The following is a 14,766-nucleotide window of genomic DNA, read 5'->3' as shown; positions in this document are numbered from 1 at the left end:
TAAGCCCTCCCTCAAAAAACCTAGGCTTGTATCAATACTGGTCCTCCTGGACCTCAGCGCTGCCTTTGACACCATAGAACATGACTGTGAAAAAGGAGTCCTCTCCTTTTCCCCTACGACAAACTTTTGAAAAACTGCCTTGTGCCACACTTCCATGGATAGCAGCCAAACACTCACCTGCACTCAATTCCAGGTTTATGGCTGTTTATTTCATTTGTATGTGTCTGTATTAAGGTGTTGATTTTAACTGTGATTGGGTTAATGGTACAGACCACCACCACCCCTGCATTCCCTATAATGGTTTAGCCCAGACCTAATTGGGTAATTGCCTAGCCTATTTAAAGGCAGGCTTATTTCACACGGGAGAGACACACAATAGATGGGAGGCAACGGAAGATAGAGGGAAGAGCTGGAGATCCAGGGACTCATAGGGATGTGCCGAGCGAGGCTTTTGAAACAGTGGCGCTTCTACAGCCAAACTGGTTTGATGCCTCGAAGCTTTTGACACACTACTCCACAACGCCATCTGGTGGTCAATAAAAATCCCTACACCAACATTACAGACATGCATGAATTTGCAGAAATGCACGAATACTCAAATACAAATGTTTTTATTTCAGAATATGATTTATTCTGCTGTGCTGGCGCTTAATCGGCTCTTTTTACTGAAGACATCACCAGCTTTGGAAAATGTACGTTTAAAAATATGAACTTTAGTATCTGCCCGCACCCGTCGGACTTGAACCCGCAAACAGTAGGCTACTATCCCGGATCGGGAGTCGAGCGTGGAGTCAACCGAGCTAAAAGCTCCTTCATAGGCACTATTCTTGACGTTGTTTAGGCTACTAATGTAGGCTACATATAGCCTAGCATACTGGCTAAAGTTACATTCATGTGAAACAGATGTGCCCGTAAGAGCCTGATATATACTGGCCAGAGCATGAAGATGGGGGATACACAGACTTATGTTAGACATGATGTATTGTTTAATGCATTAACAGTTTACCTATGCTGTGTTTTGAGACCTGCATGACGTGTCAGTGAGGTAACGAAGCTTCGTTTCAATAGGTCACGTGACAACCTCATTTCAAGATAGGCTCCGAAGCGGTGTTTCGAAGCACTAGTGTTTCGCAAGCTCGAGACGTGTGTCGGGACTGTGTGTCGAGCGACCCATCCCTAGGGACTCAGGGAAGTTAGAAAGTAAATTGAAGTTTATAATGTTAACCTTGCTTGCTGTGAGGCAAGGGTATAAAGTATGGTCCAGAGTTATGCAAGGTCGCCTTGTTTGGATCGGGACCCTAGAAAGTCTGTAAAATTGTTGCCTAGTTAAATGGCGAGTTCAAATGTTCACTTGAAGATACATACTGAAGATCCCTGGATTTTTGTGTATGGATTCCTGCTGTGCTTCCTCCTGGTTTGTGGACTAAATAAATATTATATTTTTGTATGGAACTGCTGTCTCCTGCCTTTCCTCAACACCACCTAATCCAGTGGCGCACCTCCTTAAACGTGGGGTGGTCGCCTAGGTCCCTCACAATGACATACTACGACATACTACTTAGGCTTGAAAATTTGATAGGCATCAAAGACTCAGCACTCACTTGGTTTAGATCATACCTTCCTAACCGTCAACAATTTGAATTTGTACAGGTCCATAATAAACCATCTACCCAGATTATGGTAAAATATGGAGTGCCTCAAGGCTCAGTACTGAGGCCCCTGTTGTTTAGCAGATAATACACAACTATACCTCTCCATAAAGCCTGATGAATTAACCCCATTAGCCAAACTTGACACATGTATAAGAGATATAAAGACATGGATGATGAATAATTTCCTGCTTTTGAACTCCGATAAAACAGAAGTCATGGTTTTAGGTTCTAAAAAGATGAGGGATATCCTATCCACATCACAGGCTATACTGTATAGTGATCTTCCACTGACCTCATCCACAAGTGTTAAAAACCTAGGAATTATAATTGACCAGGACCTAGCACTAAATAATCACATAAAACAGCTCACCAAAACTTAATTTTACCATTTAAGGAATATTTCAAAGATAAGGAAGTCCTTATCCTTACCAGATGCCGAGAAATTAATCCATGCTTATGTCACCCCAAGGATAGACTATTGCAATGCTATTGCAATGGTATTACACTGGCTGTAATAATACCTGTTAATATTACCTAATACCTAATACCTAAAAGTCATTGACTTCAAAATATTACTTATCTCTTGGTTGGTTGCCTGCCTGCATTGAAAGAGGACACCTCATGAAGACACTCTTTTGTCTGCTTCCGACAGAAAAGCACTTATGCTGGCAGCAGCTGCTGCTGAACAAGTGTACAAAGTCCATCTAGATGGACTTGATGCAGTTGCAGGTGTTGCTGCAGGTTCAGAAGATGGTTGACGTCTTTTCTGAAGACACTGAGTCCTGCTTCACATGATTTCTAGTAGCTAATCTTAGCATGCTGCAGATGCTCACTGTTACAGGTGGATTTAGCAGTTTCTGTGCCAAACTGCTTTGTTCTTTGTTTGTAAAATCAGGGCCGTTTCAAGGAATTTGGGGGCCCCAAGCAAAATGGACATGGAGGCCCCCCCCACCACCACCACCGCACGCAAAGCCTACAGGAACCACAGCATAGCCATACAGTTTAAGTTCACCCACACTTTTTATTTTATATAAATAAAAAATGTTGACAGTGTTGCATATATATACTGTGCATTAGTTTTGAACATTTTGAACATTTGCAAAAACACCACCATACTATAAAATCCAATGTCAGCTTCTTCCTCATGCATGGAGGATGAAGTTTATGGTGTACCTGGGAAAATAATTGAAAAAAAATCTGAAATTACCTGTGAAGTACGTTTGACCATTTCACTGTTAGCATATTGGAAAAGGTCATTAACAGCTCAGCTCAGTGAGAGAAATTCACTCTACCTTCATCAGTGGAGGTATCCTTAGGAAGAGCCTGAGGGCTGAGAAATTTAAGCAAAGCACCTTGAGGGAGAAAGAAAAGATATGTTAGCATTTCCATATTTTGATATTTAGAAGGGATGCAGCTGCTTTCTACCAATGCTTACTGTAAAAACATCCCAAGCTAATGTTATACATTAACCTAGGCCTACTTGTAGCTTAACATAGCACTTAAAAGCACTCTGCTGTTTGAGAATTAGACAGACGCACCTGGTACTTTAAAGACAGTAAACAGCTGGCGTGCATGAATACTGCTAGACATGAATGTTCCAGTCTGCTTTGATGCACGGAATTTATCGTGTGGTTTTCCTAACCCCCATTTGGTAAATAGATTATCACGGTCGAATAGTTAGTATAACAGAGAAGCTATGCCACTTTCATCAAAACCTATTACAAAGCTATAGCAATGTTATGTCATTAAATACGATAAACAGTGATTCTGGAAAGATCTGCGTCTTCCTTATCCCGTTAATAAACATATTACAGTATGTAACCATACTCCGTCCGTTCGGTTGCTCTAACTGTTCTAGTTTGTTACAAGCAGCATTGGCCGTCAAGCAGGTAGTTAACATAAAAAATGTTTGCTAGGCTAGCCTTCCTGCTGCGACATTACACCATTACAAGTAGAGCTATTTTATTCAATTTATCACTTACCACTATCTTGTTTTTTCTTGTCATCCTCTTCCTTTCTCTTCTTTCTTTTCTGGCTTCCGGACGCATAACTCCGCTTCATTATGACTGCCTGTCTTATATTTTCGCGGCAGCAGAGATCACAAACCTGGCTGGCTGCTGTCAGCGACTACTGAGAGGGGCCCCCTTGAGGGGGATCCCGGTATTGCCGGTAACAGTGTCGTTGCACTTTACTGCATGACTATCAAAGGGGCGCTCACAGTTTGTCGTTGCATTTTATTCTTAACCAGTCGTTGTCTTGAAGCCCTGGCCAGCTCGGGGCCCCAAGCAATTGCTTGGTTTGCTTGCCTTCTAGCGACGGGCCTGTGTAAAATAATTGCACTGTAACGTTGTAATCGGCTGATCTGTGATCACCATCTCCATACTCTCTCATGGACAAAAACAAGAAATTTGGCATATGTCTCTAGTGGTGGGTCATTCACCAGTCCACACATATCTGCCACTGGATACATAGCCCAAAATCTGTTTCTTTTAAAATATGTGTGCCATCACCTGACCAACAGAAAGACCCACCTCGGACTATAACCTAACTAGACTGTGTCACCATGAACTATGAAAATGTGCTTGCTCAAATGTAGAAGGCTAGAAGGTCACTAATATCACCAACCATGAAGGAACAGAGCATGTGCTTCAGGTTATTTGATATTCTAAATTATATAACTGCCAGCTATCAACAGCCAACTGTCACTGCATAGTGTCTCTCTTTCTCTTTCTCTCTCTTACACACACACACACACACACACACACACTCACCTGTCTGTTTGTCTATCTGATCCTTTTACCCTTTCTTTTCTTCACTCTTACATAGGCTACAGAAGGCCTTACAGACTTCAGCTGGTACTAGCTATGTAAAAGTCTATTAAACTTGATTTAACAGAGATCTCTGCACTTTGTGCTCTGAATGGGTGTAGACAAGAACTGGCAGAGCAGGCTAGGCCTACACTCAAGCACACTAATAGGCATGAATTGATAGTATTGATATTGAAGTATTATTTTTTTAAGCGGACAATTTTTAGGCACAATTTCTTGTTAAAGAGATCAATCATCAGCCTAAAAATGTTTTATAATGTTGTATTGTTTATGTGGTCCACTTTTGCACACTACCTTGTAAAATATCTTTGCTTTTTGGCACCAAACCCTATGCTATAATACCAACAATGTGAGGTTTATGGACAAAACACCAAATTTGACCTTTTCTGAATTTGACCTTTGATTTGGGTCCTTCAAAACCTTAAAAAATGGAGACATGTTTTTTTTTACTCTTAAGAACCCCTAGAACAAAGATATAATACTCTCCAAAAATTAACACGCAAATCCCACAAGCCCCCAAATTAGACACATAGGCCCCCCTACTAAATCAAACCTTAAAACGCTAATCAAAAGACATGACTTAGTGCGAGTTTCTTTCTTGTAACAGAAACTCACACCACAATATGTAGATAAAATGTAGGCCTACTTTAAATTAGCTGCTTGCTACTTCCTATTTAAGCTAATGTAAGTACCGTGTGCTTAGATTTATGGGTAGACCTAGAATGTATCATGGCTATTTATAATACTGACATGGTCCTTTGAACATACCAGTTTTATAAAACTATTGCATGGAATGCTTTTTTCCATGATCGTTTGTGGGATTTATAGTCTGACATTTTCTCTCTCTTGCTTCACACAGCAGGAGCACTTTCCAAGATTACCTTATAATTGCCTTCAGATTAATATTAGATTCCAGTTGACATGTGTAGTAACCTTGTGGGTGTTTGAGCCTAAGCATGGAGCTGGTGCATTGTCTTTTGAGTAGCTTATTATTACCTAGTTCCGCATCATCTACCATCAGTTTCATCTAATTTCATTGGCCATAAGACTGATTTATTCTGTTTTGACATGTAAAGCTGTGCCTCATCATTTTCCCTATAAGCCTACAATGCTCTGAAATATAACATTTTGCGTGATACAGCACAAATTAATACGATGCATTGCATCTTCATGCATTTACCATATAGGCTGTGAGGTACCATTAGAGCAGTTGAAGCATCTCAAAAAAGTGTATCCAGATGGGCTCTGACACATCCACATGCAGCACGCAATATAGCCTCCAAAGAAGGATGCTGTGCTTTCAATCACCTGTAGAGGTCAGTATAAACCTAAAAGCATCCCTCAACTCCATCCATCCATCCACTGATCCATCAATCAAAGAGTCAAACCAACCCACATGGAGATGTGAGAATACATCTATTAAAAATACATACACATACATCAGCCACACAGCAGGTGGCCTTCACAACAGAATAAACAAACTGACAAAAAACACAGAACAAATCACAAGACACTTCAGACAGGAAGAAATACAAACACATTTATTTGTTTTCCATTCTGCGTGTGGCGTAAGGCATCTTGGCTCAGCACCGACTGCACTGAGATATAAATGCAGTCGAGCTCTCACCGTTGGACAGAGAATGGCACGCACAGGTATACACAGGCTTGCAGCTGACAGGGCTACTCCAGGCCACTGGGTCTTCGACCATGACCCCAACGTGTGGTGACCCCTGACGTGTGGTCAACACATTTAACCTAAACACTCAGCTGGGAGTGGGTCCAGCGACAGCAATGATAAAGGTCCACAATGGATTTCTGTCATGATTATGGCCACTATATGATAAGTCTACATAATACTGGATGGGTGTTCAAATGAACATCATTTTGCCCAATGTTTCCAGTGGGATACTTATCTATGCTGAGGATGGAGTCACACACACGTGCACACACATGCACACATTCACACACACACACACACACACACACACACACACACAATTCCAGCAGGGCCGTTTCATTCATTTTCACGCAGACAAATTCAAACTCATCCAATTATACACAATCAACATATTATAAATATATACATTCATATCTTCAAAATGATGTATAGAAACAACAGTATACAGACATTTAATAAATATAATATTCCAGAAAAGCAAAAGACAGGGATATATAAAAACATCAAATGAGGGCAAATTTGGGAAATTTGCCCTCATTTGATAAAGGAGAGAAGAGCAGAGGAGGCTGAGGAGAACAGATGTAGGGCAAAGAGAGAGAGAGAGAGAGATAGAGCGAGAGAGAGAGAGAGAGAGAGAGCGAGAGAGAGAGGGGGGGGGGGCAGAGAGGTAGAGAAAATGCAATGAGAAGAACACCCACAAAGCATGTGTCACAGGGTTCATCAAAATGAGAGCTTCAATCAGGAGAAAAGACAGCAAACATGCTGTCTGACACATAAAAAAAGACTGGGTCCAATCCTAAATGATACTGGAACATCTTTTTTCACTTATGTCTAGCATCTCTTCACCCTTAACTCACAATTTCCATTCAATTCCATCTCCTTTTTCCCTATGGTCATATGGGCATTTCATATACAGAAGACACCCGTGAGGCACCCGTGAAAGCCTGTTGGGTGTGGGGAGAATCTGGCCTTGATCTTTCAAGGGATGTGCAGCAGATCAGACAGCAGATCCATCACCAAGACATCTACCATCTGGAATAATATATGAAAAATAACAGTTTCATGAAGTCTTCTCATTAAGCCAAAAGCATCTCTCACGTATCACTCAAAATCTGTCACATCCAGGACCTGGACAGGCAGCAGAGAGAGAGAGAAAGAGAGAGAGAGGGGGGGGGGGTAGACAGGAAATGGGGAAGCTGCTAAATTCAGGTCAGCAAATCAGAGTATCCACCTGATCTGCAAGCAGATTTGCTCAAAGGTTTCTTAGAACTCTACATTAACATAGCCTACTAGTTTGGGAAAGCTATCCCTAAAGTTTAGCAGCTCAGTTTCTGTGATGAGCAATTGATTAAGAATCAGTTCACCTGAGGAGATTTTTAACTGCACCAATCAGAGACTCTTATGGGGAGAGCTTTTGAAAATCTTGACACCATAACAGCTGTGATTGAAGAGGGTGCCACAACTGATGCTATTTAAATTTAGACTTTTCTGCGGAAAAATTTGTAGGATCTTGTCATAATGTCATATTCCACAGAAAGTAACTTGTGTGTGCTTCAAACCAATCCCATCCCTTTCGGTACAAAAGTTACAGTAACCCCGTATCTGACAGCGCCTACTGCTAAACCCTGATTGATTGAGCACTTTCACACCACAATGAATGCAGTGACAATATATAACATGGGACTGACTGGCCAGACATTGTTATGGGAGATAATGGTAAATGTTGAAGGTTGAAATATAAGGTAGCCACCCATAAGGTAATCTAGTCATAACACTGGAGTAGAACCACAAAAAGGAGATCGGAGAGGGGGGCGGGGGGTAATCAGGGGGGTTGTTAGGGAACTAAAAGGGTGTGTCCATTTGACTGCCTTTGGCTCCAGCGGGGACTGTGCCATAGCTGTTCTCCTGCCATCGTAGCCAGCGGACCTGCAGCTCAGACTGGACCTGCACAACAAACACACACACGACAAACGCACACACACACACGCATGCACGCACGCACACACACACACACACACACACCCATTGATTACTGATTGATTTCACAAAAATCACACTGGCACATAGTATAGAAAGATATACACAAACAAATCACATGCACACATACACACACACCACACTCACCTCCTGGTTGAGAAAGCAGTATAAGATTGCCACAACAAGACCCTGAAATGCACCCAAACAGAAAATCACAGAGTCATGTGTGTATCTTACAAACAGATAATGAGACACAGAGAGAAATCTCTCTCTCTCTCTCTCTCTCTCTCTCTCTCTCTCTCTCCGTATGTAGGTGTGTGTGTGTGTGTGTGTTGTATGTAATGAGATACCTCATACAGTAGTTATCAAATCTGATAGAAATCAAATTCATAGTGTGTCTTCACCAAAACAAACATTGTCTTCCCTTCTCTTCCCTTCTATTCTATTCTATTCTATTCTATTCTATTATATTCTATTCTAACAGGCTAGGAAAAGAGGTGGTTGGAAAACATGACATACACTATCTTTACCCACACAGAGAGAGACACACACATGGGCTAATTAAAGGGCTATTTTGAAAAGAAATACTTTAATTATACTTACAGTTTAATTATGCATACTTTTTGCTATTATTGTTAAGTCTGAAAACATGTGTTGCACAGCAAAATACATATATCACCTTTTACATATAACATTCTCTACTAACTAATAAAATGTAAGAGTGAATCTAATGTTTAATTAACTGCTGTTAAAATTAAGCTTTTGTCACTTCCCCAATATCACTCTCTGGGCCAGATGTACTAATGCTTTTGCGCCCACTTCAGGTGTATTTGTTTCGCAATGTGCGTGTAAAATCATTGCGAGGTATGTACAAACAGGCCGCAATGATGTAAAAGCGCAAACTGCCTGTCGCGGGAGCTGAAAGTGGCAGATTGCGTTTGTCATGTCATGCATATGCATTCATGGGAGGATCCAGGGGAAAGTGGGAGTTTAGCGTAAAAAGATGGGAGGGGAAGAGTAAAGAGCGCTTAATTATGTATTCCGCGGTATGTACAAAGACTGCTCCTGAAAGCGCACGTGCAGTTCAATGCGTCAATAAGAGAACCAAAGACAACAGAATCGCTATTTAGAGCACCAGTTTTTGTGGTGAAAGTATTTGTACTACCAAAAGCAACCTCAACTTTCGTTGGCCTTTCGAAAGTCTTACTGTCACTTCACACGTCATTCACTTAAACTTTCCTACTTGCTAGATTTGACCAATCTTCCATAGCCTACGTGCATAAGTAGTTTGAGTAGAACTACTGATCTTCATTATCTCCCTGCTTGTTTACATCTTATCATGTACGGTATTATTTCATGATCGCTAAACGTTTGATTCTTTTTAATGTTGTCATCAGTTAACTTCATTCAACTGCGCTTGTATGTAGGCGCTGCCATTCAGTTGTGGACGTTCATAAATTGCGTTTATGGGCGGAGAAAGGCAGAGAAAGGCGCAGTTTACACTAAGGATTGAACGATTGATAAATACGACGGAAACTTGGGTCTGACAGCGTTCGCAATCTGCGGTGTGTCCATGACGCTGATAACGCTACGTTCGCAAATGTATGTACATCTGGCCCAGAGAGTGCTAAAGTGTCTCTCTGATCTAGCTTGCAAACATATCAGCTCTACATTAACCTCTCCTCCTATAAGATTTTGTCCCTATGTTGTTATGCATTTTGAATAACATCAGTTTTCTCCCTGGTATGTCTGCATTAGGTGCCTCAGTTTTTATCATAATATTTTCATACTACCATATGACACTGCTCTATTTGCTGTTTTATTGTGTTTGGCTTGTATCCATTTAACCATTCATAATGCTTTTATATATGTTAATGCATTGTGCATATTCATTATTATTCATGAAGTTTTATTTAATTTGATTTTGCTGACATCTGTTGATTTTTAAACACGCTTCACAAACAAATTAAACTTGATTTAACTTGATTTTTACATAATTATACATCACTGCACACACTCAGATGCATTATCATACACACACACACACCCTTCCACACACACAGAGGCAAAAGTATACACTCACTCCCACAAACACTCCGGTAGCCGCTGTGTAAAAGGTCACCCTAGATGCTAAATACACCAAAGCCAGCATGAGGCTAATTATTTCATCCCTTTTTTCTCCCTCCCTCTCTCTGTTTCCCTCGTTCCCCTCACCCCCCCACCATCCTTTTATCTCTCTCCAAATCATTTTTTGGGGGAATGCAACAGGATAAGCCTCTGGCACCCTCAGAATAATATCAGAGTCAGTTTTGGCTGGGAGCACAGCAACCAAAAAAGAGCTGCATAATTCTTCACAATACAGCACATCACAACACAACACAACACAACACAACACAACACAACACAACACAACACAACACAACACAACACAATAGAACACAAGCACAACAGTACATTCCATCTGCATGAAAAAAGAGTTGAGAAACAGAAGGAGCACAACTCAGACTGGCCATATGCCCACACAGAGCTCATCACCATCACCAGAAGCACATAGCACTGGGGAAACACTGCAAACAAACAAACACAACCAAATTAAGCAATAAGCCCCGAGAGGCCGTAGGTTACACTGATTCTACAACAGCTAAGGGGCGTTGTTAGGCACTAAAACCCCCCTTAGCTGTTCTAGAATCAGTGTAACCTACGGACTCGAGTGGCTTATTGCTTTTCTAACACTGTTGCGGTCAAGGTGTATGTTTATGCTGGATTTCACAACGGCATCAAACACGATTCAGCCAATCACAATCAAGGACCGGAACTATCAGTTTTAGAACCACCATCAAGACACCACACTACAAGCCAAACCACCAACAAGATACCACTGGAGAGCTGGAGTTGATAGAGCACCAGGCAGAGGAGAGAGAAGAACAGGAGAATGTGACAGAAAATGAGAGAACATGGGAGAATGTGAGAGAACATGAGAGAACATGGGAAAATGTGAGAGAACATAAGAGGACATGAGAGAATGTGAGAGAACGTCAGAAAATGAGAGAATGTGAGAGAACGTCAGAAAATGAGAGAACATGGGAGAATGTGAGAGAACGTCAGAAAATGAGAGAACAGTGGCGAATGTGAGAGAACATGAAAGAACATGGGAGAATGTGAGAGAACGTCAGAACATGAGAGAATGTGAGAGAACGTCAGAAAATGAGAGAACAGTGGGGAATGTGAGAGAACATGAGAGAAAGAAAGAGATCAAGAGAGAACATGGGAGAATGTGAGAGAACGTCAGAAAATGAGAGAACAGTGGGGAATGTGAGAGAACATGAGAGAAAGAAAGAGATCAAGAGAGAACATGGGAGAATGTGAGAGAACGTCAGAAAATGAGGGAACAGGGAAGAATGTGAGAGAACGTGGGAGCTCACTAAGAGATTGGGACTGGGGGGGGGGGGGGGGTTTACCTGGAAGGAGCCCAGGCAGAGCTCGATGCACAGCCTCAGACTCATATTGAAGTAATCAGGCAGGAAGTTGAAGACCATGTAGTGTGTCCCAAAGAGAGGGATGAGCAGCAGGGTGGACTTAGTCAGACGCCTGAAATGGGGGGAGCGAGGCGTGACAGAGAGAGAGAGAGAGAGAGAGAGAGAGAGAGAGAGAGAGAGAGAGAGAGAGAGAGAGAGAGAGAGCAGAGAGTGAACAAGTCAAGTGAGCAAGAGAAAAGAGAGAATAAGTAAAATGACACACAACGTGTGTGAGGTTGTGTGACAGGGAGCGTTTGTTTAAAAGGTTTAAAAGATTTAACAGCCTCACAAAACACACTTACTGGACTTGTGAGTGATGTCCAGAGCCATATGCATAAGATCTTACTAGGAGAGTAAGCCTAGCTGTGGTCTGCAACCATTTGGGTGTGTGTGTGAGTGAGCATGTGTGTGTGTGTGCATGTGTGCACACATGTTTCATTTTATGCTGCCTGTCCTATGTTCTGTGAGCAGCTGTAGCTGCATATTCATGAGATCTTAAACTGTCTTTTCAGTGTGAAAACAAAGGGACTACCTGTCATGAGACACACACACACAGACACAGACACAGACACACAGACACAGACACACACACAGACACAGACACAGACACAGACACACACACACACACACACACACACACACACACACACACACACACACACACACACACACACAGACACAGACACAGACACACACACACACAGACACACACACACACACACACACACACACACTATTTTTAAATTTCTCCAGTTTTATTGTTGTGTCGTATTCCACTCCAAAAAGTCCTCGGTTCAGCCCCGATTCGGCCCTGCCCAAAGATTCTAGAACAGAGTTCCGCTCTAGAATCTTTGGCCCTGCACTACTCCAGGGCCAAATGAGGCCATCTGGGCCGCGGCCCCGGTCCGGCCTCAATCATGGAAATATAAAAAGTCTGAGGCTTTACTCCAGACACTGGGGTTTTACCCCATAGTGGACAAGCGCCACCGGAGACATATAAAGAGAAAAACAGACACACACACGCACGCACGCACGCACACACCACGCACACACACACACACACACACACACACAAACACATGTACACACAGACACACACACACACACACACACACACACACACACACACACACACACACACACACACACACACCGGTAATGGGAGGAGTTGTTGAAGTGGATGAGCCGTGGGTTGAGCTTCTGCACCAGGATCCTGATGATGTTCACGAAGAGCAGGAAATTCACCTGGAGAAATGAAATGACACGGACTCTGTACCGTAAGGTGTGTGTGTGTGAGTGTGTGTGTGTGTGTGTGTGTGTGTGTGTGTGTGTGTGTGTGTGTGTGTGTGTGTGTGTGTGTGTGTGTGCGCGTGTGTGTGTGTGTACATGTGTTTGTGTGTGTGTAACTGTGTAAGTCTGTGTGTCACACACAACACCCTACTCACCCCTATGGAGACCACGATGGGTCCTTTGATGATCCACCAGTAGGGAGATTCCTCATTGATGTCCCAGCATCTGCAATGAAGTTGTCACTATCAATCACATCTGTATGCATTAAAGCAGTGGTTCGGCCGCGGGCCCCACTAGTGGGGAATGGAGACATGACAGATGGGGCGCCACAAGCAGGAGGAAATGTGTCTTTTTTGTTATTCATTATATACATTATATACATTACATATTATTATTCATTTATTCTTTTTTGACAAGTATGATCATAACTACATACAGTACCACACATACACATTGGCATCATAAACAGGCCTACATATAAATGAAAGCACCATCATAACCAGGGAACTGAGATGGGAAATGTAACATGAAACTAAAAAGTGTGACAATAATATTTTGACTAGCACCTTCTGATAAAAGATTGTGGAAACAGGGGGAATGCTATATATTTTGCTGTTTGATGGGGTCAAGTGGGGCTTGAAAATTCCCCACCTCCAAAGTGGGGAATGACAGGAAAAATTTAAGAACCATTGCATTAGGAACCTCTCACATACACAGACACACACACACACAAACACACCCACACACACACACACACACACACATACACACACACATGATGATTCTGATTGGCTGGCGGGGTGGCTTTTAATTCTGAATAACAGGACACCTATGAAGTAGATCTGGTAAAAAAAAAGTTTAATCACCGTTCCATATCAATGCTTATGAATGGTAACTATAACAACATCCGCCTATAGTAACCATAACAACCTCCGCTGCGCATCGGGAGTTCTTTGCCCCCTGCCCTCGTCCATTAATTCCGTATAACAGGACACCTTGGCGGCCATTATCCCTTACGTAATGTGTGGTCTACATGTAGAAGATCTGTCACACATGTATGTTATTAGGTTACACACCCAAACACACACACACCCACACACACACCCACACACAAACACACACACACACACACACACACACACACACACACTCTCTCTCTCTCACACACTCTCACACACACTCTCACACTCACACTCAAACACACACACACACACACACACACACACTCTCACACTCACACACTCTCTCACACACACACACTCTCACACATACACACACACACCTGTACTTCTAGCTCATACTCACCCTGTGTCCTCGAAACCGAGCCGGGAGCCAATCCACAGCAGGATGAACACCAGCGGCACACCTGTGCAAAACACAGAGAGAGAGAGAGAGAGAGAGAGAAAAGAGAGAGAAGAGAGAGAGAGAGAGAGAGAGAGACTTAATTGAAGAAATTAAGTGAATACAAAATGAATAAAAAAAAATGAGGGAGTGAATTTTGAGAAGTGTTTACAAAAGGTCCGGCTTAAGTGGTGCAACGCTGGGTGTATTATGATGCATAGACATGTGTAATTGGTCAGAAGCGCGGGTTAGGAGGAGGGGATGGGGGGGAGGTTGTGCTGGATTGAGTTGAGGCATTTGGTGAGTGTTTGAGGCAAAATTTCCTGGAATTGCATTTCACCAGTGTTTGCAAACCAACTCAAGCCTCCACTGTAAGCTGACTAATGAAATGCGATTCTTTGGCAAATAACGGCAGATGCCAGAAAACAGCTCTGGTTAAGGAATATAGGTTTTCTTTATCCTGGAATAAATGGAGCTGTGATCCA

General features: G+C 42.4%; 1 protein-coding gene and 1 long non-coding RNA gene across 2 annotated transcripts in view; both read right to left on the bottom strand.

The window, feature by feature from the left end:
* Nucleotides 1-2,687: 2,687 nt before the first annotated feature.
* LOC143116483 (uncharacterized) lies at nt 2,688-3,766 on the bottom strand. Its single transcript, XR_012985802.1, has 3 exons — nt 3,635-3,766; nt 2,945-3,004; nt 2,688-2,825 (listed from the first exon to the last, which is right to left on the bottom strand). It is a non-coding gene; the product is annotated as an uncharacterized LOC143116483 (long non-coding RNA).
* A 4,234-nt stretch (nt 3,767-8,000) lies between these two features.
* The window catches only part of ghrhrl (growth hormone releasing hormone receptor, like), a 28,873-nt gene continuing 22,107 nt past the window's right edge, over nt 8,001-14,766 (bottom strand). Inside the window, exons 9-14 of the mRNA XM_076275458.1 lie at nt 14,246-14,306; nt 13,096-13,165; nt 12,804-12,895; nt 11,594-11,723; nt 8,283-8,324; nt 8,001-8,102 (exon numbers count right to left, since the gene is read on the bottom strand). Coding sequence (XP_076131573.1) covers nt 8,001-8,102; nt 8,283-8,324; nt 11,594-11,723; nt 12,804-12,895; nt 13,096-13,165; nt 14,246-14,306 — 497 coding nt within the window. The remainder of the gene's footprint in view (nt 8,103-8,282; nt 8,325-11,593; nt 11,724-12,803; nt 12,896-13,095; nt 13,166-14,245; nt 14,307-14,766) is intronic.

The sequence above is a fragment of the Alosa pseudoharengus genome, unplaced genomic scaffold (genome assembly GCF_046254945.1).
Source record: "Alosa pseudoharengus isolate Yale_2024_CS ecotype anadromous, Long Island Sound unplaced genomic scaffold, YU_APseudo_1.1 YU_APseudo_1.1_scf_11, whole genome shotgun sequence".
In the NCBI taxonomy this organism is placed as follows: domain Eukaryota; kingdom Metazoa; phylum Chordata; class Actinopteri; order Clupeiformes; family Clupeidae; genus Alosa; species Alosa pseudoharengus.
Note: the sequence above shows the minus strand (reverse complement) of the source record. Positions and strands in the feature narration are given on the sequence as shown.